This window comes from Strix aluco, chromosome 15, assembly GCF_031877795.1.
Source record: "Strix aluco isolate bStrAlu1 chromosome 15, bStrAlu1.hap1, whole genome shotgun sequence".
In the NCBI taxonomy this organism is placed as follows: Eukaryota; Metazoa; Chordata; class Aves; order Strigiformes; family Strigidae; genus Strix; species Strix aluco.
Window position 1 is genome coordinate 20,655,568 of NC_133945.1, and position 23,833 is coordinate 20,679,400.

The 23,833-nt window shown below is 55.4% G+C and overlaps 2 protein-coding genes across 4 annotated transcripts; both read left to right on the forward strand.

Moving 5' to 3' along the window:
- Positions 1-618: 618 nt before the first annotated feature.
- On the forward strand, positions 619-18,067 carry PGAP6 (post-GPI attachment to proteins 6). 3 transcript variants are annotated; one of them, XM_074840387.1, is made up of 13 exons: positions 619-766; positions 4,862-5,039; positions 6,596-6,803; positions 6,890-7,023; positions 7,667-7,932; positions 9,126-9,451; positions 10,242-10,335; positions 10,893-11,016; positions 11,692-11,828; positions 13,866-14,044; positions 14,534-14,680; positions 15,081-15,197; positions 15,726-18,067. In XM_074840387.1, exons 1-13 carry the CDS (start codon positions 670-672, stop codon positions 16,020-16,022), a joined length of 2,304 nt encoding a protein of 767 aa, XP_074696488.1. In that variant the 5' UTR covers positions 619-669; the 3' UTR covers positions 16,023-18,067. The 3 variants fall into 3 exon arrangements, with proteins under 3 accessions (XP_074696488.1, XP_074696491.1, XP_074696489.1); XM_074840390.1 differs by lacking the exon at positions 619-766 and adding an exon at positions 883-1,432; XM_074840388.1 differs by lacking the exon at positions 619-766 and adding an exon at positions 5,209-6,142 and having other exon boundaries at positions 4,956-5,039.
- Positions 18,068-18,220: 153 nt separating this feature from the next.
- On the forward strand, positions 18,221-21,881 carry MRPL28 (mitochondrial ribosomal protein L28). The gene is made up of 5 exons (XM_074840391.1): positions 18,221-18,555; positions 18,793-18,945; positions 19,273-19,407; positions 20,076-20,162; positions 21,106-21,881. The coding sequence occupies exons 1-5, from the start codon at positions 18,268-18,270 to the stop codon at positions 21,181-21,183; spliced, it is 741 nt and encodes a 246-aa protein (XP_074696492.1). The 5' UTR covers positions 18,221-18,267; the 3' UTR covers positions 21,184-21,881.
- The last annotated feature ends 1,952 nt before the right edge of the window (positions 21,882-23,833 follow it).

Sequence of the window (23,833 nt, forward strand, 5' to 3'; positions counted from 1 at the left end):
TTACCTTGCCTTCACGGCACTGAGAAGCTCCTGCCTGCCGTGGCAGCAGCCCGGTTCCAGCACCCAGGCACCCCCATTTCCCCAGGGCCCTCTCCCACGGGACCGGGGTGCTCCCGGGGTTTTGAGCCCCTCCCCAAGGTCACTCTCCCGGGGCTCTCAGGGACCTCGTGGAGTATCGGGGTGCCGGGGAACCCCAGGACTCTCTCAGGTCTCTGGGTCACAGGGCTCCCTGGGCTTATCTGGGGTCTTGGGGTGCTGATAGGACTTCCCCAGGATCACGGGGGTCCCCAAACTTATCCCGGAGGTTCCCCAGGACGGGGGGGGGGGGGGTGGGGGGGGTGGGGGGTGGTCCCCCAGGTCTGTGCCGGGTCTCCCCCAGGATCTGAGCACCCGCAAGCTCCAGGCTTGTCCCCGAGCACCCCAAGGTTCCTGCGCTCTGCGGACAGCCCCGGGTCCCAGGTTCATCGCGGGGGTCCCAGGGCTGCCCCGAGACCGGGGGTCCCCACGCCCGTCCCGGGTTCCCCGGGGGCAGCGGCGGCCCCGGGGGCCGTGGTTCCGCCGGGGGCGGGCCGGGGCGGGGCGGGCCGGCGGAAGCGGGCGGTGGCGGCGGCGGCGATGGCGCTGCGGGGCGGGCGGCGGGCGGCGATGCCGGGATAGCGCCGGGCGGCCATGGCGGGGGGAGCCGGGCCGCCGCTGCGGCTGCTGCTGCTGCTGCTCCTGCAGCTCCTGGCGCTCCCCGCCGGCCGCGGCAACCGCACCGGCCCCGGTGAGTCCCGGCCGGGGATGGGGGGGGGGCTCGGGGGCAGCTTGGGGATGCTCCGCGGAGGTGCTCGGGGGCAGTTCGGGGGTGCTCCGCGGGGACCAGGGCTGGGACAGAGGGGCACAGCTGGCAGAGGAGCCGGGCTGGGGGGGGCTCCGCGGCCCGACCGGGGGCCGGCGGGGTCCCGGAGGGTAGAGGCGCCGGTGGGAAACCAACCGGCTTACGTTAAAGTGAGCGGGGACTTGTCTGCCGCGCAGCCCCGGGAGCCGGTCTGAGTCCCGCAGCTCCTGCCGGGGGTGGCTTTGGGGTGGCTTCGTGATTTCCCGAGTGATTTGGGTGCTCGGGGGGGGTCTGTGAACCCTCCGCGGTGGAGCAGCCCTTGTGTCGGGCGCCGCAGAGCAGCGGGAGGTCAGGCCGGACCCAGAGGGGTTTCTGCTGGGTTTGTGGCGGCGGTGGTTGTTTTGCTTGGTTTTGCTTTGTTTTCAGGTTACTTTATTTCCAGTGCATCAAGGCAGCTGGGTGGGAGCCGGGGTTTTGGCAGAGCAGTGGGATGCTCTTCGTGGGGGTCTGGGGTCCCTGAGGCCCGCGCCTCCCCCTCCTGAGGGGCAGCCAGCGGGTGCCGTGGTGGAAAGCGAAGGAGAAGTTGTTTGCCAGCTTCACCCCGTCCCGGAGGTAGGCTTGTGCTGGCGGAGGCTATTGGCTGGTGGCAGTGGTTATCGCTTCCACCGTGTGCGAAGCACAGAGGCTGTGCCGGGGAGCCCATGGGTGAGGTGGCCTTTTGCCCCAGGCCCACCCTCCTCTGGCATCCTGCTAGCTGGGTTCCCAGCCCCGGAGAGCTACCCTGCGCTTGAGGTGCCGTGCTTGGTTTGTCTTGGCGCCGTCCCGCCGGCTGGGGGAATGCCTCCGGAGGGGTAGGTCTGGGAGCCAGTGAACATCAGCCCTAGAGGGGCAAGGTGTCCTCTTTCTGGAACATCTATAGATAGATTTTTGACCTGGGCTAAGGGAAGAGGGTTTCTGTTATATTATAAAGGGCCAAACGTCCTGCCACATAGCCATGTCTTTTCTTGAGTCGGACTGATGGCCATCTCTGTAGCTTTAGACAGCATCTGCTTTGAAATGAGGGCTTCATCCTTTTGATGGGAAGCCCTGAAACCAGCAGGCAAGGTATCATTTCCTAAAACTACCATGAGATCATCTTTGGACCAACACATCCAAGCTATTGCAGGTGGCTCTTTATTCTGAAATTCAAATTACGTGTCTCTTCTGCACATCTGTGATTCTACTGTGTTTTGTTTTTTGTCACAAAAACACTTCTGGTTTTTGCATAATATGTTTGAGATCTGCTTATGTGAAATCTGTATGGGAGAGAATAGAAACAACATCCATTTGACAACTCCCTTTCTCAGTTTAAAGGGTTGTTTAACGTCATGGGACAGCTGATTGGGACTTTCCAGGTGTTGCCATGCTGGTGCAGAGCATACTGAATAGAGACAGACACACAGAGCACAGCAAGTACTAGAGGACGCTCTCCCGATGCAAATGGGCTGCGGGAGCACACGCCTCGCCTGCGGTGACCTGTCTTTCTGGCTTTTCTCTGCTGATATTCAGTTTATCTGCCTGTGGTATTTCCTTGTCAGCCGAGGCAGAGCGTGCCCAGGAGTCAGCCTGCTCCCTCCCTGGGTCCAGCTCTCGGGTGCCCAGCACAGTGAAGCCTGCGAGCGGGGGCTTGGCTGGTTGTTGTCACAAGAAGCTGTTTGTGAGGACTTTGGCCACGCTGGCGTTTTGTTGGTAGAGCCACAGCTGCTGCTAACCTGGTCACAGGCAGTGCGTGGGCAGAGCAGGTCTGCCTGCGTGCCCTCGGCCTGTCACTGCGCTTAAGCTTGCTCCATATAATTGACCAGTCCGTAAATAGCACTGCTGATTGCTTGAGTTCTTAATTTTACAGCCTGCCTGCCCTCTCCTCCCCAAAAACCACACAAATTGCACTTCAGCTTCATGAGGACGTGCTGGGTGGGTGGTGACCGTGGCCGTTGGCCATGCAGGGGGTTGGAGAAGCTTGTATCAAGGCAGGAGGGCTCATCCCCGTGCAGGTTGTCTGACAGGACCTGTTGCGCTGAGCAGGACCAGGCTCTAATTATGCTTTGTGTCCCTGTCTGCCCTCATCCTGTGCCCAAACATCTCCATGGACTTCCAGAAACGAACGTGCCATGTGTGTGCGGAGTGCAGCTGGGGGTATGGACACTGCTGATCAAAGACTGCTCCCTTCTGTACCTCCTGTGCGTGAAATGTAACTGGGCTTGTAGGGGATCGCAGCCAGCTCTTGTCTGTAATAGCCCACGCACTGTGTTGGCATTGCAGCCAGGGAGCATTTGCTTGAAAAGCCCCTTTTGTGGTCTCTGCTCCTTGCTGGCCTAGAGAGCAGCGTAACCCCGGCGTGTGGACTGCAGCGGAACGGCTCTGCCCACAGGCTGTGGACTTCTTGCCGTTCTGCCTGGGGCTCAGCCTTCCTGGTGACCTCGCCTGGCCCCGTGCATTAAGGTGCTGCAGGTGCTGCTCCCCTGGCTGGACCCTGTGGGTGCCCAACCGGGGCAGCCCCTGCGGTGAGGCGAGGCAGCCACGCTCTTCCTCCACCAGCGAATCCTCCAGTTGGCTTGCATGGCTGGTATTTCTTGCTTTCCTGTTTCCTCCTTTCTCTGTTGGGTTTGCAGGATGCCCGGAGGCTTTGGCTTGGTAATTTGCCAGGGAATTAAACCCATGATTACCATTCCTGTGTCTTTGCAGCACTGTGGGTGCAGGCCAGCATGCATCCTCCTTTGGGGCATGAATCGTAGTTCCTGCTAGGATTAGGTTCCTCTTGGCATGAAGTACGTCCCAAGGCTCTGGTCCTGCCTGAAGACTGCTTTCCTCTTTCTTTGGCATCTTTCTTAAACTCGATTGGGTCCTCTGTATTTCCAACAAGACCCTGTGCAGCGTTGGAGGAAGGAAAGTTAAACCACACTTGCCGCTTTATTCTCGATAGAAATGAGGAACCTGTGTCTGAAAATTGCCACGGTTTCTCCCCACTCCAGGGAATTCCAGAGTAGGAAAGGAGCATTGGGAGGACTCAGCAGAGATGTGAAGACATTCTTCTACCCCCTTGCTGAGTTTTATGAACCTTGTTTTTGGGTGGGTGGCATGGCCTTGGCTCCACTCTCTCTGTGCAGTTTTACCCCCTTCCCAACCCTGGTGTGATGTTTCTTTCCCATCCTTGAGGTGCAGTCTGGCTAGTTTCGTGCTAACAATAACACCAATATGTAATTTTGCAGGTGAAATTATCAGCAGGCTGGTGGGGATCTGTAGGCATAGCTGTGCAGAGGGATGGGTGGAGACTCTAGCTAGCCCTGATGGCACTTTGACTGACGAGCTGTTGTCCTCTTGCATGAGCTTTCAGCCTGCCCTAGGGCTGTTCTCTCTATCCCAGCAGCCTTTCTTCCAGGTAGGAAACTCTTTAGACTTTGGAAGGTACATCTGAAAGCACAGTTAGGTTTGCAGCACATGGATTTTCATCACGTTGCATGTCATAGGAAGATGGCGTGTTGTGTGGTACGTGTATCCTGAGCTGGGTAAGACCAATAACATCAGCCTGTGCGTTCAGCAGAGACAGACAAGGGCACAGCTCTTGCCTTTTGGCACCCTAAACTGCTGTTGGAGCCCAGAGCACCCCTGTGCTACCAGCACCCATCTGCTCTGCACCATTTGCCCCAGCGTTTGCTGCTGTCTACTCTGTTGCCTTTTTTTTTTGCCATCAACTTTTCCTCCTGACCTTTTCCTCCTCCTCTGTGTCTCCAGTGATCTGTGATCTTCAGAGCACATCCCACAGAGTGTAGTTAAGGCATCTTTTAGTGCTCTCTGGCTCCAGGTGATGGTTTTGTAGTGGGGGTGTGGACGGTTCTGACTGGAGGAGCAACGTGGATCACCACGTATCTAGTGGGACTGGGATGAGAAATCAGGGACACACAGGGCTCCTCTCCAGCAGCCTTAGAACTCCTCTGTGCTTCTGTGGGTGGGTGTAGCCTGCCCCCAGCAGCCGCCCCAGCAACTCCTATGCCTTCTCCCTTTCAGACTCCCTGTATGTCTCCGAGTACTTCTCTCAGAGCGCACAGAAGCTGTCCTTCTACAGCTGGTATGGGAACGCCAAGCTCTTCCACTTCCATGTGCCAGAAGACACTGTGCTGCTTCGCTGGCTCCTGCAAGCATCCCGGGGGAAAGGACCTGAGTGCACCAGCATGGAGATTACAGTGTACGTATGTCCCTGTGCCGGTGCTTGCCCATGGGGGCTTCCTGTCCTTCTCTTGTCCTTGTTGCTCATGCCTGTGGTTGGTTGGGTGTAGGAGGCAGGGCATCTGTTCCCCAGTTGCAGCAGCCAGTTTCTTAATGTACTAGCACTAAATCTGTGTTTAAACCTGTAGGAGTACTTTGTGTTCACATTACCAGTGGATGTGGGGTTGTCTATCAGATGTGGTGTCAAAGAGACACCTTAGAAACACTGGAGAGAGTTTCACAGCAAGGCTGGTGTTGCTGCTCATGAGCAAAGGTGTTCCCGGACCTTCCTGTGCCTGGCAGGATCCTGCGCATGGTACCAAAGGCTGTGGCAGGACTGCAAGGGGCTTGAGAAGACCCAAACCGACTGGAGACGGACAAATTCCCCAGTAGAGAGGAACTGAAGAGACTGGGGACACTTTGTGAGAGATGCGGCTCTGTGTGGAGCAGAGATAGGAGAGGAATGCTGAGTCCTGCAGACACAAGAGCGTGAGAAGATTGCAAACTCAATGCCAGTGAAAGAAATGCTGCTTAAAGCAGTACTTGAGTTGTTGGAGGATTTGAAGTCAAAAACTTGCAAGACTTTGAGCTGTCTCTTGGGAAGGTACCAAGTTTCCTGGGCAAGTTGTGCCCATAGAGACACGTGGCTCTCTGGCACCCACCCCACAGAGGTCTCAGAAGCGACTGAAGCTGCTTGGCTTGCATTTCCCTGGTGTGTCCTGGGCACAGACTGGTTGCTCCAGAGCAGCCTGGCACAGATGATCTTCCACTTTTTGCTTCCCAGAAAGGTTCCCAGTAGTTTGGGGACGTGAGGGACAAGCCAACAGCTAAACCATAGCTGGGCTGGTCTTCATTTCTTGGGCTAAGCTCAAATGGGTTAATAACAGATCACCTGTCACATTTGCTTGCTGGACCTGTTATGTGCTGTTGGAGTGTAGTCCAAAAGCGAGCAAATTAAATGCCAAATTGGCTGCCGAAATAAGTATCTCACATGTTACTTAGCTGCCTGCTTTTCTGCTACTTCAAACATTGGGCTGCTTATCTGGAAAGCAGAAGTGCTGGTGTACTGAAGTCAGTCACATGGTAAGTATCTTTCTAGTCTGTCTGCCCACCCTCCTTGCGAGAGGAAATAGGGAAGATGCAGATCTTAGCTAGAAAATGAAAGCTCTTCGTTGATGATTTAGTCTATATGGGGAATTTGCTGATGGTTATAAAAAAGGAGTAGTCTTGCAGCTGGGGTTTAACCTCACTAAGTGTGGAAATTTGCTTTCAGGGCCGATGGAACCATGTAAATCCTTATCTTAATAAGCAGTCAAGTTAAACCAATCGCTAAGTAAATCCCGGATAAGCTAATAGAAGCCAGTCATCGCCAGATGAAAATGATGGCTCTTGTGGTTCACTTCAAAATGTGGGGTTTTTCCAGCCTGCTTCCTCTCCGATCCCAGGCCAGCCTGGGTGCCCACTGATGAGTTTGTATCCCAGTTTATCTTGCCACTGTCTTTACATCCCTCGATTTATTGGCATTCTGTATCACAGGCACTTTCGCTACGGAGCCCCTCCTGTGATTAATCCACTGGGCACTCGTTTTCCTGCAAATGCGACCGTCCGTCCCTCCTATAACATAAGCATCACTCTGAGCAGTGCTGTGCAAAACACCACCTTTGTGAACATCACCACCCCTGCTGCCGGAGACTGGTTCATCGCTGCCCATCTCCCTGAGGCTGCTGGCAGGATTGAAGTGAAGGTGAGGGTCCTGGTGAGGGTCTTGGCCATCGTACTCTGCCCAGTGTGTCTCGCCACAGCTGACCTGTCTGCTCTCCCCTCCTGCAGGGTTTCTCCACTCCATGCCCCTATATGTTCCAGGCAGATATGTTTGTGCTCAGACTCACTGATATGCCTGTTCTGGAGCCTGGTGTTGCCATGCTGCAAACCATCGTCTCACCTGCTAAGCCACTGCATGTCAAGTAAGTGAGGGCAGCGGATGGAAAGACTTGGGGCCATGGTGGGGTGGGATCTTCCATGGGTGCTGCTTAGGGGAAGCCACTGTTGTTCCCGTGGGGGGCTGGAGCTGGGGGGTCTCCAAGCCTGTTTGCTGAGCTCTCTGCGGTGGTGGGGTTTGCAGGGGGAGCACACGAGCACCCTTCTTCGACTCTTCCCTCTTAGAGGTTCAGCTGCAGGAATTTTAGTTCTTTGAGATGTTTCCCTTGGGAAGGATTTTCACAACACCAGCCAGGGCAATCTAGTTGTTCTGGTTTTGGTTGGGATAGAGTTAATTTTCTTCACGGTAGCTGGTATGGGGCTATGTTTTGGATTTGTGCTGAAAACAGTGTTGATAACACAGGGTGTTTTTGTTATTGCTCAGCAGTGCTTATACAGAGTGGAGGCCTTTTCTGCTTCTCACGCCGCCCCGCCAGTGAGTGGGCTGGGGGTGCACAAGAAGCTGGAGGGGGACACAGCTGGGACAGCTGATCCCAACTGACCAACTGATATTCTGGGGTTAAACCATGACACTAGTTCTTGCCAGAAAGCCCTGGGGACTGTGATGGGTCATGGCTGGCTTGTGTTGAGAGTACAAGCTCTACAAAGTGCTGGTCCCTCCTCCTGCAGGGTCTTTGTTCCCAAGCACGCCGCAGGGATGCGGTTTGAGCTGCGAAGCTGTGTGACAAGCGAGCAAAAATCATGCACTGTGCGCGTGGTGCTGGGCTCCATCATGCTGCCTCAGTCCTTCCAGAGGATCATCACCTGCACGGGGAATGTAAACTGCAGCCTGGCCCTGGATTCGCCTCCCTGGGAGAAGTGGCTGCAGATCATGGTGGAGAGTCTTGGTGCGGCCAATGCTAATGTGTCGGTGGAGATGGTGGCTTCCTTCACAGGTGGGCTTCCACTTCATCTAGTCCTATGGGAAGGAGCAGAGAGAACATTGTGTCTGCTGTCTCTCTCGGGCCTTTGGGTGACTAGCAGTAGTGGCCTGCGTTCCCTAGAGCGCTGGTTGCCTGGGCATAACCTTGGGGGCTGAGACCTAGTTGTTGCTTTGGGATCAGAAGTGAAGGCTCCAGTGTCCACCCAAGGAGTGATATTCACTGGAGCTGCCTGGTTGGGAAATGCCTGAAAATTTCAGGGTCTCTGAAGCAATAGTGTTTTCTGAAAGCTGTTTGGGAAGCAGTGGCTGGCCTAAAATCTTACGGGGACAATAGTTTTGTGTAGATGCACCAAACTAATGATATGTTGACTATTGATTGGCCGTAAGCAGGCTACAGACAGGAAACCATCTCACAGAGGTTTACTTGGGGTAATGTCTTGGGCTGTAGTGAGGGGATGTCACCATTTCAGGTGGCACCTTGTGACTCAGGAGGTCACAAGGTCCTCGTGGCTGTGATAGGCATCTTTGCATCCTCTTATTACATGACCATGATTCCTGTTTGACTCTTGGAGCCTTGGAAATTCACCAACTAGGTACATTTTTAAAAGTTTTATTCTACTGGGGTTTCTGCCATCTCTTCCTCAAAGGAGAGCCTCATTCCATGTGCTTGAGGGCCTGGCACTGGTAGCTCAGGTGTTAGAGGGGAGCACTAGAGTCTCTGAGAGCGATGGACAGGCTCCAGCTGTGGGACTCCAGCTGCCGTGACATGATGGCTTGTGCCTGTAGCTGTATTGGATTAGCTTCTCTTTTCTGCTCAGCCTTGTCTGCTTATATCTGGGGAGCTGGTAGAGACTTTTATGCAGTCTGTGGTTATGGGACAGCTACGTGCTGTGCTCTGCCACTGGCCAGTGAATACTCCCTGGGTACACTGATGTGTTAGGATGCTGTGTGTTATCCCTTCCTCTGTTCCCACTCCACTTCCCCGCAGCTCCTGGTTGCTTCCACCCACTGGCTTTCATCGGTGTCCCAACCTGCTGATGCTAGAGTTCACGGTGCCTTTCAGGGGCCGTGGCCAACACTGTGGCCTGACCCCGCTGAAATACCCCCAGTTTGTGCTATCACTTGAAGGTCTGGAGCTGCTGGGGCCCTGCCTGGATGAGGTGCTAGTCCTGGCTGTGCTGACTCCTCTCCTTTTTTGCTTTACAGCTTGCAGACCAGGTAGTACAAGTTCATTCCTTAACTTCAGCAGCCTAAACCAGAGCCAAGCTGGTCCCAGACCAGGTAGCGCAGGAGCAGCAGGGAGCTCCACTCTGCCTACAGGAGCCTCACGCAATGTGTCCAACAAGAGGAGCTTCTGTCTGCAGAACCAGCCTGTTGTTCGTGAGGACCTGGATGTGGTGTCTGTGCGCTACAGGCTCTTGAACGGTCCCAGCGTGCCTGTGCACTCCGTCTCCCCCACCCTCCTCCTCCTCAACCTGAACACTGGCATGGACAGCGGGGGTTCCCTCGTGGTCAGTCTCCTGCTTAACAAGGTGCGGAGGCTGATGGATGGGATTGTCTTCCCTTTGCAGGGCTTTGTCCCTGCTACTGGGCTGGTTTGGCAGCAAACTCCAGGGGTTGTAGGTACCAGTGGGACTATTTCCCTTTCTTTTTCGTTGTTACAAAACACTCTGAGCCTGTTCTAGCCAATTCCAGTGTGTCCCACCTGCCAACTCCAATTCAAATGCCACAGCTTGTTGGCATGTGGTGGCAGTGACACGGAGGAGATGAAGTGGGAAGCATTTGCAATGCCATCTCCTCCATGGGAGCCTGGCGTCTTGCCACCAGGAGAGGAGGCTGAGCAGGGAAACCCAGGGATGTTCCTGCCCGAGTTGCTGATTCCCAGACTCCTTCAGTGACACCCTGAAATCAGCCCCCTGAAATTCTGACAATGAAGTTTGTCGCAAGGGCTGGTTATTGCCTTCCCAAGGGCTGGAGCAGGGCTCAGCCCTGATGTCCTGCTGCCTCTGACTTCTGCCGCCCTGTGCTCACGCTGAAGCGATGGGCTCGTGAGTGTCCCAACTGGGTGGCAGTCCCTGCCACACAGCCCCCCTGGGAGGCTCTCCTGACTTTCTGCGGTCAGGGGCAGGGCAGGGCAGGGCAGGGCAGGGTAGGGTGAAGCGAAGGTGGGTTTGCCCAGAAAGAGCTGGTGAATTGATGGGTGATCTTGATCTGCTGGGTTTATTCTCACCTGCTGCTCCTGTATACTGTGGGCAGGAGATGAATTGTGCAGGGGGGTGGCATCAGGGCGCTCTGACGTGGGACACTGCTCTGTTTGCACAGACGTCCGTGAGCCTGGGCAATGCCACCGTGGTGGCGTGTGTGAGTGCTGCTTCGCCGGTGCTGTCCCTCACTGCCACACAGAACTGCAGCACAGGTATGAGAGATGCTGGCACCCGCTGCCAGCTCAGCTACACCAACTTGGGGTTTTGCTTTTAGACCTCGTCAGCTGTTAACTGACTAAGGGCTTTGTGGGATGTCCCAGGGAAACTGATTTTGGCATGAACCCTCCTGAAATCCTCATGCTGGCACGTGCTCAGAGGTGCTGAAGTGCAGGTGCTAGTCTGGCACCAGGAGTTAGCCTCCACCAAAGGAAGGTCTGCTTACCAGCTGGGGCTCTTCCAGCCTCGTTGGCAGGAGGTTTGGGATTGGTCAATGTATTGCAGAGAAGCTAAGCTCTGGACTGGAGCACTAGCCAAGCAAACAGGCTCTTCCAGGTGCCTCGTACTGTCGAGGCAGGTACCAAGAGCTGAGATGAAAGAAAAGCCAAGGGTCTCAGGAGCAAGGGTCCTCTCCGTCCCCCTGGTGCCTCCTGAGGATGGAAGCAAGGAGCCACAGGAGCATCTGATTCCTGTGCAATTGGTCTCAGCCTGGGATTGCTGTGGGCCCTTCTTCCCTGGTCTTGGCGCAGCACAGCACCCTCTTTTCTTTAAGCTTTCTTCCAGGGCTACCCTCTGAGCGTGAGCACGTCCTCTGCAGAAGCGATGCTGATTGTCCTGTACCCGCAGACAGATGACTGGTTCCTCTCCCTGCAGCTCATCTGCCCGAAGGGCCAGGGGTGAGTCTGGTGTGTCGTCCTGCCTTGGGGCCGGTTCAGAGCATCCCACTGCCCTTGGCTAGCATGAGCAAAACTGAACCCCCATCCTCACTGCCATGCCATGGGCTTGTCTCACCTGGTAGCAGTTGAACTGTGGCTGCAGAGGGTGGGTGGCAGTGCTGACGTGCTGTCTCACAAGCACCCAAGCAGCATGTCTGCTGCCAAGCTGGCACATCTCGTGCAGACTGCAGATGGCAGAGCCTGCCTGGATGAGCTTCCCCTTCCCCAGGTGGATTTTTGAGGTGATAAATGGGTAAATGAAAATGCTGCTGTTACTCCTTCGAGGGGTCTCTGAGATGCAGGCAGCTATGCCCATACTCCTGTGGGTTGGCTTCCTGACGGTTCCTTGCATAAGGGGCCAAACATGCTGTAAAACAGTGCTGGTGATGCTGGTCCTGGGTACAGGGGTCTGCTATGGGGATCTGGGGAGAGCTGACATCCACCTGCACATCAGTTTGGCAGTCCAAGTGGAGAGGGAGACGACTGCTCCTAGCTCTTAGGAGGGATGGAGCAGATCCTGAAATAGCGGGGAGCTTGCATGCACGAGCGCGGCCTGACCCACTGGAGCAGAGTGTTCCCTGGGCACAGGGCTGCCCCGAAGGACCGGGCTACCAACGCGACCTGCTCTCCTTGCAGTGAATGTAACGCCGCAGAAGCCAAAGTGACCGTCTTTGCATACCTCACCCCCTGCTTCAACGACTGTGGGCCGTACGGGCAGTGCAGCCTCCTGAGAAGACACGGCTACCTCTATGCTGGCTGCAGCTGCAAGGCTGGTGAGTGCGTTTTCCTAGGAAGCTTTTCTGTCCTCCCCAAGGCGAAGCCACATTTTTCCATGGTGGTGTTTGGGTAGAAGGAGCTTGGGGTCTGCCGCAGCTGCCAGGAGCAGCCTGGGGTCGCATCACCTACCCAGAGAGCCCTCAGCACCCGTGATGGCCTCTCTGAGAGCACCCTGACTTTCCCAAGGGGTGCCTGGGAAGCACAGAGTGCCCCAGGAGAAATGGGGAATCAGGCTGAGGACAACTTTCTGCTGAAATGGTCGTTTTGCTTCCAGCTTGGAGTTCTCCAGGGCTTGGAGAGGTGCATCTGAGCATCCCTAGAGAGATCATGGTGTTGGCAGGGCTGCCTGAAAATGCCTGTGTCGGAGCCTCTGCCTTTCAGGGCAGTTTGTTACGCAGGGTCCTGACACAGGATGCGATGAGGCCGGGCTGCGGTCCCTGTCCGTGCTTTGCCATGGTGCTCTGTCTCCTGCCAAGAGCCAGCATGCAGGCCAGTCCTTAGACTCAGAGGTGCCCCTGGAGGAGGAACATCTAGTCAGCTGCTAATTATCTTAATGGGATGAGAAGACTGGGCGGGAGTCAGTGGTGTAGGGAAGATGATAGCTCTGCTGTGCTTGGGTGGGTACATGTACCTGTTCTCAGCAGAAGGACAAGGCAAAATGTGGTTCATTGCTGCTTTGGGCCTGAGCCAGGACGTCCCTGCTGTCTGCTGCAGGGCTGATGCTGGGTGAGGAGTGAGATGGAGGACAGCATCCTAATTTCCCCGAGGGGTGCCAGGTTCTGGGAAGCACAGAGCACCCCAAGGGAACTGGGGAATCAGGCTGAGGACAGCTTTCTGCTGAATTGCTTGGAGCAAAATGCCCCATCTGCATATTTGTGACCCAGAAATAAACTGGAGAGAGCAGCTTCCCTGGGCCCTGCCTGGCAGGGAGCCGGCAGAAGGGGCCAAGATGCTGGCTTGGTTTCTAGTGGCACTGTAGTAGAATGGATGCTACTTTTAACTCTGCTTGTTGACCGTGGAGTGCCTGCACATACCCTGGCTGCCTGCGACTGACCTCCTTTCCCCAAAAGGAGGGCATGGGCGTCCTAATGTTGAATTAAAATAACTTAAATTTTAAAAATATGGCAGGTTTATGTTCATAGGAGACTGTCTCAGTTCTTAGCATCCATTCAGCAGACTGAGCGTTGTGCCCTGTGTCATGCACTGTCCTCTAGGAAATTTTCACTCCCACTGTTCTGTGCAGATGTGGATGTCACCATGAGGAGGAGGAGAAGAGTTGGAGGGGGATCGAATCACACCTTTCACTGCCCCCAGGGGTTACAGGGACCCTGGAGCTGGGCTCTTCTGTGGGAGCACAGGGAAAGGTCAAGAGGCCAGCCACAGGTTGCAGCAAGGAAACTTCCAGCTAAATCGAAGACGACAAATTTTCCTCCAGTAGAATTGTTCAGCTTTGCACAGTATCCAGGTCTCCATCCTTGGAGATCTTCAAAACTCAGTTGGACAAGGCCCAGAGCAATCTGTCCTGGCTCTGCAGTTTGCCCTGCTGTGACAGGTGGTAGGACAGGAGCCCAATGGCTTCCTCAGTGCTGTGGGCCATTCTCCACCCTGGTTCCTGGGATCTAGGGATCTTGCACCCAGCTTACAGCATCAATCCGCAGCACCTGAGCCTCAAACACTTGATGTATCACCCTCAAGCAGCATGTGTGTTGAGTTACTGTAGGGATGAAAAGTACCAGGCTGGACAGACCCATACTGTACATAGGATGGCCCCTGCTATGTGGCAGCAACCTGGGGGATGTCCTCAGAGCAGACATGGGGCTCTGCTGGGGTTCCCCAAGAGTTTCCCCAGCAGAGCACGTAATGAGACCATCCTGAGAACAGGAGTGTGAGTGGCTGATGGAGCAAGGGAGAGGAGGCTCAGGGATAGTCCTGGGTTGTGATTGCTGTTTCTGAGGCATCCCAGGCTCCTGCTGGGTGCTGCAGGAGGACAACGCAGGGCATGCGAGATCCACACGATCCTCTCCACTCCACAGGTTGGGGCGGGTGGAGCTGCACGGACGATACCAAGGCCCAGTCTGTTGGTGCGCAGAACCTGGCCACCCTCCTGCTAACCCTGAGCAACCTCATGTTCCTGCCAGCAATAGCAGTTGCTATTTATCGCTACTACCTGGTGGAGGCCTCCGTCTACACCTACACCATGTTCTTCTCCACGGTAGGGATTGCCTTTTGTTGGGTCCCCTGCAAGCTCCCCCTGAGCATCACAAATGCTGCATCAGAATGAAGTCTTTAGTGGAGCAGTCCATCCTGAAGCTCCACAAGATGCTTCTAGGATCATTGGACAAGCGCTTCCATGTCCTGCCCCTTCAGAGTTTGGCAAAAACATTATTTTCACTGGGCTCTTCCACGCACACTGCGGGTGCTCGTATTTGGGGGTGGGACCCCAGGGAGGGGAGATGGTGTTGGAGCATTGAGCACTTGAAGGGTGCTGTCCTAGGAGCTCTCAGCTGCTGACAGAAGGGTGCAGGTTGATGGCTGCTCTCTGCTTTCCGTAGTGGCATGGTGGTTTGGTGGAGCTTCCTGGTGGCACTGCCAGGAGGGGTCCTGGCTGCCATGGGCTGAGCCTTTTCCTGCCTCTCCTTCCCAGAAAGCTGTGTGGTGCTGCTGGATTCATGCTAGCCTTTGCTTTTGTCCCCGGCTCTAGTTCTACCATGCGTGTGACCAGCCAGGTGTTGCAGTGATGTGCATCATGGACTACGACACACTACAGTACTGTGACTTTTTGGGCTCTGTGGTGTCCATCTGGGTGACGATCCTGTGCATGTCCCGGGTGAAGAAGATCCTGAAATACGTGAGTGTTGGGTAACCCTGCGCAGCAGGGCCAGACCTGAGCCAGCCAAGCCACGGGTGGCCGTGCTGAGCCCTCTCACAGCTGTATTTTAATGACACAGTCCAGCCTGGTGACAAAGCCTGTTTGTCACCCAATGCCACCCTGATTTTTAAACCAGTGGGTTGTTTTGTCCCAGGATAATGAACCTGTGTGCTTGTCGGGACTGGGGCTGAAGGGACTAAGATTTGTGGGAAAGGTTTGTGGGTCCTCTGATTTCTCCTTCTGAAGGTGGTGCTCCTGAGTCCTGCATGCATGTGGGGCTGGGTGGCCAGGAGGCGAGGCCCTCCCTACCTCTGGCATGGTTGGCTGTGCTTTGGCAGCAGATGAGGTGCTGATAGTACTGGTGGTGTCTCATTCCCAGGTCCTTTTCATCTTGGGGACCCTGTTAATTGCCATGTCCCTGCAGCTGGACCGCAGAGGGGTGTGGAACATGATGGGTCCCTGTCTCTTTGCCCTCGTCATCATGATTGCAGCGTGGGTAAGTAAGGGCAGCCAGACAGGACCTGCTACCCTTAGCTCCCCTCCAGGGAATGATGGTAGCAGAGCAGACCCCAGACTCCAGCTGATCCACAGGCAGGGCTTGATCTCCTTCAAACACTCAAGTAGAGGGAGGGCAGGGCAAGGGATTCACCTTCCATCCCTCCAATAGCTGAGAAATCCCTCAGTTAAGGGTCTTGGCAGAGTCTGTCTGCTGCAGCTGCAGTTGAGAGCATGCCTGCGGCTGTAGTGTTGTCCCAGAATGGCTGGCTGTTGCCTGTGCCCTGGGCAGGAGCTGTGGCATCACCACAGCCCTCAGCATGCTGGGCTTTGGTGCCACAGCTGGACTGGGGCTCTTGCATAGCAGAGATGGGCCCAAGAAGCGGGGAGGCTGAATTTCTCAGGGGCAGCAGGCACAGCCTCTTGCTCTGAGATTGGCAGGTGCTCCTGGGTCAGGCAGCGCTGCCTCTTTCCCCCTGCCTAAGCTTCTGGTTGGCTGCTTAACCCTTCTGTGCTTTCATACCTCCAGGTTTACCACGGAGTGAAGCGCAGACACTGCTACCCCTCCTCGTGGAAGCGCTGGGTTTTCTACCTCCTCCCAGGGATCACCTTGGCTTTCATTGCCATCTCAGTATATGCATTCATGGAAACCAATGAGAACTACTACTACACCCACAGCATCTGGCACGTGCTGGTGGCTTGCAGCGTTGCTTTCCTGCTTCCTCCCCGGGACAAGCATAAGAAGCCCTGGGCTTGGTCACAGAAGCTCACTTGTCGCTATCAGATCTGCCAGAATGACCGTGAGGAGCTCTATGCTGTCACCTGAACTGCTTGGCTCCCGGTCGCAGAGGTGGAGGGCTGGTGAGGTTGCACTTTGCCTGGGCTGCCCCGCTCTCGCACATTGGCAATCCTCTTACGTGCTCATTCACTGACTGGGAGAGCGCAGTATGAACCGGGTTTAAAGACGAAAATGGTGCGCTTATCTTGTGAAGGCAAGTTTGAGGCCACCTCTGCTTTTCTGCTGGGATGGGTCAGGCTCTTCATGGTTCTAGATCAAGGAATAGCCTGTCCCCCAGCTCCACATGGCCCTGGGGGAAATCGCCAACCCTTCTTCCCCTCCTGCTGCGTCCGTGAGGCTTGGGCATAGCCCATGCTGAGCTGGATCCAGGGCTTTGGCTGCTGGGCTCTTCCCTGCACCCCCTGTCCTAGCAGAGGGCTCTGGGATGGGGATTTCCCCTGCCATCCTGCAATCAGCATTTGAACCGAAGAGAACGGGTTTCTTCTGATCTGGGGGGGGGGGCAAATGATGCTGCATGCCCTTGGTGCTGGTGGGGAGGGAAGGAGCTGATCTTGGCGTGTGCTGGGCCCTTGGCCACTGTCTCCATGGGGGTCTGGAGCCTCTCTCCCTGTGAAACAGGCGGTGCTGCTCTTACCTATTCCTGATTCAGGGTGGGGGGTGGGAGGCGGGGAGGAAAATGAGGCTCAGACTTGGGCCCAGTGCTCAGGATCAGACTTGGCAGGAATGTGAAAAAACCCCGTGTGGGGACATGCAAGAGGCATCAGTAGCATCTTGCCCAGAGCTGTGAAACCCCCAGCAGTGCAGGGTTTAGTTTAAGTTTAACTTTAGCCCTCTTAGCTCATCTGGAAGGAGCCAAGCTGCTGTGCTGTCCTCTTCCTCTCTCGATGTTCAGGTATTCATTGTCTTCCTCCCTTTTGTGGGTTTGGCATGTGTACAGATCTGCCTGGGGCAGTGTAGGTGGGCCAGGATGGTGTCTGAGCTGCGCACCCCCTGCTCCTCCGGCCTGCTGTGCCTCAGAGGCTGAATGTGCTGCGGAGTCATGGCCGATCTGAGGCCACCAGTGATGTCCCACCCCAGCCAGGAGCATCACCACGGGCTCCCCAGATGGCTACAGTCTCCTTTGCAGCATCTGTCTCACCTTAGCCTTACTATAGGGCACACAGGCATCAGAAAGCAAGGGCAGAAACTTGGCAACCAGGAAAGTTGTCTTTGCCCATCCTCAGTCTATAGATAAGGGCTCAAATACATCGTTTCTTGCTGGTTTATTCCAGCTGTGGTTGGTCTGGTGTGTGCTGCTGGGAGCCCCTCCTCAGGCGGCTTTGGGGAGGAATGAGCTATTAATGAAGGATTTGCCTCCAGGTTATTTCTTTGCTTTGAGGAGTGCCCAGCCTTCTGCTCAGCTCTGCACTTTATCCCTCTGCCTCCCCTTCCTCTGCAAACTCCGACTTTTTAAACAGATGCAGGACGAGCGAAGAGCACTCGCCTGTGCCCAGCGCTGTCGTCCCCACGTCCCCCGCGTTTCCTTTGGCTGCTGCCACCCACGGCAGCAGGGCGGGAAGGGGGGACGCGGGGCCCTCAGGGCTTCCTCAAACTTTTATCACTTTTAGGCACTTTCCCCCCCTCCCCGTCTCGGTTTGCACAGCGGCGTTGCAGCCCCGGCACTGTGGCCGTGCGGCCCGCAGCAGGCCGCGGTTCCCAGAGAAAGCAATAATTGCTCTGCCTTCAGGGGCCTCCGCTGCCAGGCCGGAGAAGCTTTGGGGCGAGAAATCCCGCTAACGTGATTGTTTATTTTGTGTTTGATTGTTGAAATTCTGCTTTTGTCCTCCACCCCTGCCACTGTTGGCCCTGGCACAAGGTTGTGTTAGGTGCCGGGGGGGTGGGGGGGTGTTAATTATTTTGGGTAAAATCTGAGCGAATTCCTGTGTCTGGGGGGAAAAAAAAAAAAAAAAGGTTGTGGGTTGTTTTGTTTTTTTTTTTTTCCTTTGCTGTTAATACCTGTGATTATTTTATATGGTAAATTTTAAAGCTTACAGTTTTATAATTTAATAAAGGTAATGGTATTTGAGGGCAAACACGTGGCGGCTGGGCATGGGGCAGGAGCGAGGCCCGCCGGGGCCGGCTGCGGGCGAAACGCGGGCGCGGCACGGCTCCTGCCGGCCGCCGTCGTCGTCGTCCCTGCGGCCCCTCCGCGCCAGCCAATCGGAGGCGGCTCCGGCCCCGCTTCCGGCCGCGGTGGCCGCTGGGAGCGGAAGCGGGGGACGGCGGGAGGGCGATGCCGCTGCACCGGTACGCGCCGCGGGTCTGGCCCGCGCTGCGGCTGCAGGAGGGCATCTGTGCGCGGCTGCCGCAGCACTACCTGGCGGCGCTGCAGGACGAGACGCCGCCTACGCCCGTGCACTGGCGGCCGCTGGGCGTGCGCTACCGGCGGAACCCGCGCACCGGGGAGCGGGAGCGCGTGCAGGACGTGCCGGTGCCGGTGTACCTGCCGCCCGCTGCCCACGAGGGGCTCTGGGGCGGCGAGGGCTGGATCCGCGGCTTCCGATATGCGCGCAACGACAAGGTGAGCGCTCCGGTCTTTCCTTACCCCAGGCCGGTGTTGTCGAGCCGGCGGTGCCCCGCGCGGGGATCCCGGGCGACCAGGGCCTGCCGGCAGCGGCCTCCCTCTCACCCTGCGTCACCGGGGCGCGGCTCAGGCGGCCCCCCCGGCTCCTGGTGCGGCCTCGGTCCATCCGGGCGGGCAGCAGCATCCCCCGGGGAGGGCCGCGTCCCCGGGCCCTGACCGCCGGTCTCTGCCCAGCTCTCCACCAGGCTGCCCAAGACGTGGAAGCCGCAGCTCTTTAACCGGCAGTTCTACAGCGAGATCCTCGACGCTACGCTGACCATCACCGTCACCATGCGGACGCTGGACCTCATCGACGAGGCCTACGGCTTTGACTTCTACATCCTCAAGGTGAGGCCCTGCGCCCAGCGGGACTGGCGGGACTCGCTGAGCAGCGGCCGCCGTGGGGCAGGTCTGCGCCCACGCTGCCCTTGCCCGGGGGCAGCTGTTAATGTATTAGTGCCAGTCTGAAGCTTGATTGGAGCCCTCGGTATTAAAGATCAGAACCAGACTCAGTTGTAGCATAAATCCAAGAGATCTTTCCTTTCATAACATGTGACCTGAGCGCCTCTACAGCGCGTGGATAAACTGCCAGTGTTGTCTATGTGCTGATAGGCTGACGTGTTCTCTGGCAGCGGGTCTCTTGGTGCAGTTTAACACCAGACTTTATCTCTCCAGACTCCAAAAGCCGATATGTGCTCGAAGCTTGGGATGGATTTGAAGCGAACAATGCTGCTGCGACTTGCACGGCGGGATCCTAAACTGCATCCTGATGATCCAGCCAGAAGAGAGGCCATCTATAATAAGTACCAGGTGGGTGCCTGGCCTGCAGTTCTTGCCCTGGTGTCTGCAGTGATGTTTGCTGGTTGGCCAGACTATAATGCCCTAATCACCCTGTCACAGCACAAACCGGTGTTAATGCTCCTGTGTTAAGGGTATAGGTAGAGAAGATCTAAACATCATTTATCAGGTTTTTCTTGTCTCTCTGTGGGCTGCTAATTTCTGTACTGATCATTTAGGAAGACAAAAGCATGTATTTTTGCTGTGATCCAGGTCAGCAAGGGTCTGCAATAAGCACTGATAGGAGCTGGCACTGTTGACAGCAGCAAGAATTTGTGCTGATGCTGCAGCGAGGAGTCCAGACTGCCTGTGTGCGGTTTAGTTCTGTGCAGCTGGTGATGGTTGCCAACGTAGAAACACCACTAGCATCCATGGTCCGTGGAGTTGTGTGGAGAAACAACCCCAGAACTACACAAAGGAGAGACACAGCAACACACATGGCCGATCAAAGAAAATAGGACCCTCGCTAAGGAAAGAGGAGAGAAGGGAAGTGGACTTTGGTTGCCAGAAAAGAGGGAACAGTGTTTTAAGATTTGTCTATAGTAACGTTCCTACTAGATCACATGTTTGTGTGAGTTGGGCATGGAGAGGATTTGCATCACCTGGAAAGACTGTACCACCTGCTCCTTCTTTTATCACAGGAATTTGCGATCCCAGAAGAAGAAGCTGAGTGGGTTGGCTTGAGTTTAGAAGAAGCAATAGAAAAACAGAGGCTTCTAGAAAAAAAGGTGAGTTTCTGAGACAATGCTTAGCACCAAGGTGTCTTAGCTGTATTAGGCTGCACATCCAGCTGATGTGACAGCCTGAGCACTCCGGGGTGATGGAAGTGGTGCTCCAGAACTCCGAACAGCCACATGAACCTGGTTAAAATTGGGTGCCCAAAACCTGGGACTAGGTTAAAGCACACCATAAACTAGATCCCCCAATCAAGGGAGAGATATTTAGGGGGATGGCTCATAACTCGTGCTGTGCTGTGTGAACATCTTTGCCTTTGGTTGCCGCCTGCTGTACGTGTGCTTTGGGACACGTGGATACAAGCTCACGGCCCGTGCAGTCAGTGACCCTCTGTCGCTGCAGCTCACTTGTTAGAGGCTATATGCAGAGGAGGGTGCAACAGAGAGCTGCTGAGGCAAAAGGGCTTCCTGGGGTGCTGTGGTCACTTGATGATGTTTCTCCCAGATCTGTTTGCTCTGGTTTTGGCTGCAGCAGGAACGAAAGGTCGGGAGCACTGACTGCATGAGGTAGTGCTGGGCCCTGAACCCTGTGGGGCTCCAGCTTCTTAAAGGGGTGTGTTCCCCCAACATGCTTCAGTACAGCTCTGATAGAGGGCAGTGTGAGGAGGGAGGGAAGCATTTTTAGAAGAAAAGGGATCCCTGGGAGCTACTGATGATTCTTATCTGCAGGCAGAACTGAGAAAGCTGATGAATGTCCCACACAGGTGCCTGTCATCTTTGAGGCAGTGTTACAGAGCTGAGCAGCAGCTGTGTCTGGAGGAGCAGCAAAGCAGGTTGACTTGTTCAGCCACTGAAAAAAAAACCGTTTGCATCTTCCTCTGGTTTTAACTGTTAGCACTCCCTCAGCACTAGCTCCCTGGGCTCTCCATTAGGCTTCACCCCTTGGTGCTGCTCAGGTTCACTCCTTTTAAGTGGTTTATCTTCTGCTTTGTTTCAGGACCCTGTCCCACTCTTTAAGGTGTATGCTGAAGAGCTCGTCAACCAACTGAAAGAACAGGCACTGCAGAAGCAGTAGAAGGAAAGAAACCTTTGGAGCAAAAGCCCTGCTGCAGATCAGGCTATGGGGTTCAGTGAGTCTTCTGTCTGAACCACGCTTGTGTGGAAGGGGATGCATGATGAGCATGCCCAGGAGCATGTTGCAGTTATCGAAGTCTAACAACAGCCTAAATTCAGTGAGGAACCATTCCTGTGGGTTGAGGAAAGAATTTCTGGCCTGTGGCCTCAAAGTGTTCTTGTAAGACTGACTTCATGTCATTCTTCTGCCTGTACAAGTAGTTGCTTGCTGTTGAGAGCTTGATCATGATGTAAAATGAACATGCTTTCTGGGAATGAATATCAGTAAATTTTTCTCTGGTACTCATTGCTCATTAGTGTATTATAGCAGGGACTGTGAGACACAGTGGTGGTGTAACTTAGATCAATCCCCAGCCTTCTGCAGCAGAGGTGACTGTGCCCCCAAAGTGTGACCCCGAACCCCCAGTCTCAGGCGGTGCCTGCCAGCACGGGGGGCTGAACTCCCCGGCTGCAGTCACTGGCCCTACAGCTCACTCTGACCCCTTGCGTGGTTCCAGCACTGCTTCTGTTTGAAATTGGTGACTTTGAAATCTTTTTATTTCGTAAAAATGTAGTTGAAGTGGGTGTTGAAGCATTTGCTCCTGTCTGGCAACAAGGGACTGAAAAGCATTTACCATAATTACACGCTAGCGAACAGTGCTGTGTGTCACTGGTGTCGTCCTTAAGCTTCGTGCTCCTGCAGTGGGTTTCTGGCTAGAGAAAAACCAGCCTCTCCTCCCTTTCCCCTCAGCACTGAGGTGAGGGACAAGCACAGAGCTTGCAGGATGGACCTCATGTGAGCCATATCTCTGGATTGTCACTTGCCCCCAGAAGAGACTTCACCTTCACCATGTCTTGGGATGAGACGTGCTCCCCCTCGCTAGCACGTAACGGCAAGTGTACTGTCTGTTTCTGAGCCACAAGACCCATGATGAGAGAGAAACTGGGCTTGTAGAGCAGCATGCAGCTGGTCCCCTCTGCACTGGAATGGAGGAGGACCACAGGGGAGTGGAAATTCCCAGTGCCTTAACGTCTGCCTTAAAGATTTGGGGATGAGGTGCTGCGGAGGTGGTCGCTGGGTAGGCACAGAGCCGTTGCAGGGCAGTACTGGGTGGCCAGGGATGAGGGAGGTGGTTGAGGTGAATGCGATTTAAATGGTGGTGTTTCGTGAAGACCAGACTTCATTGCTGCTTTTTGGGTCAGGGAATGGGTTGGAGCCCTTGCAAGGGCTGTTTGGGCCCCCAGGTGAGTGTGGCACAGCTGTGCAGCCCCTGATGGTAGGGCTGGTTGGTCAGGGGCTGCCAGACTGGGGCTGTGCTGTCTCTCCACAGGCACAGGAGGCTCCGTGCTGCAGGGGATGGGTTGGGTGGCAAAAGCTGGTGTGTTTCCAGCCTGCCTGTATGTCTTGGCTCAGGCGAGTCCAGGCTCTCAAGAGCAAACTGGCACAGAAGGTCACATTTGCCTAATTAATGATTTTGTAGCTGGGCCAGCACAATGACATTTGCTTATCTTCTCCCTCTTCTGCAACTGAGCTGAGTGGGAAGCTGCTGCCCAGCTCCTCAGGGACCCTGACACTCTGCCCTCGTTAGAGATAATTAGCTGGGACAAGCTCCTTGTTTGACAGCTCTGCTCATCATTAAGGCTAGCACAGCTCATGCATTTTAATGCGGCTCTGAGCAAAGCTCCACACTGTGCCTCTGTCCCGGCCCCCCTCCGTGGCTTTACTGGAATGTGCCGGTGCAGGTCTGGCTGGGGGTCCCCGAGTGCCTCACAGCTCCTCGGCAGTGAGGGGGCTGTTTGGGCTGGCTGAGCGGGCAATTATCAGCTCCTTCTCTGTCCTTGGGGCTAGTAGGTTTTAGTTATGTAAAATTAGCTTCCAGTTGCGTGGTGCCGTATCTCTTGGGGAGAGCTCTGGCTGCACGGCTGGTATTGCCTGTCCTTGAAGTTGACTCTGTTCTTCAGTGCTGCCCATTGTGCGTGCCCGGTCTGCAGGATCTGCTGCCTCGGGAAGGTTTGTGGGTGATGAGGGGTAGCAGGAGCTTTCAGCCAGACTTGGGGGAGAGCTCCTGTCCCGCTGGGGGCGGGGGGTGCTAACAGGGGCACTGCAAGCGTGCAATAGGAGCTTCTCCAAGGGGAAAAGCTACTGGAGATGTGGTTAATCCTAACTTCTGAGTTGGAGCCCTCCATTCTTTCATCCTGCCTTTGCTGAGAAACCTTCCCTTTGCTCCTTTCCCTACACCTGTGTTGGATGTGGCTGGGAGCTTCCCCCCAAGGACACGCTCTCATGGAGATACTCTGCTGACTTGAAGAAAACTGGAAACTGTTTGCGGACCCGGGGTGCTGCAGCTTCAGAGAAAGCCAAGTTGCAAGTGTGCAGGGCTGGCTTGCCCTTCAGCTAAGCAGAGTAGCAACTGTCTCGAGGAGGGAAGGGAGCCCCTGCGCAGCATTTGGGGTAGTTGGGCTGTGATACTGCCAGCCAGGTCACTTTGAGGAGGAGGAGGAATAGCTCAAGGCCCCGTGTTAGACCTGTCTGGGTTTTACACCTGTTCATTTCCAGCTCTGACCGCAGAGAGCTTGATTCTGCTTGTAGGGTGGTGGTGGTAAACCTGTTT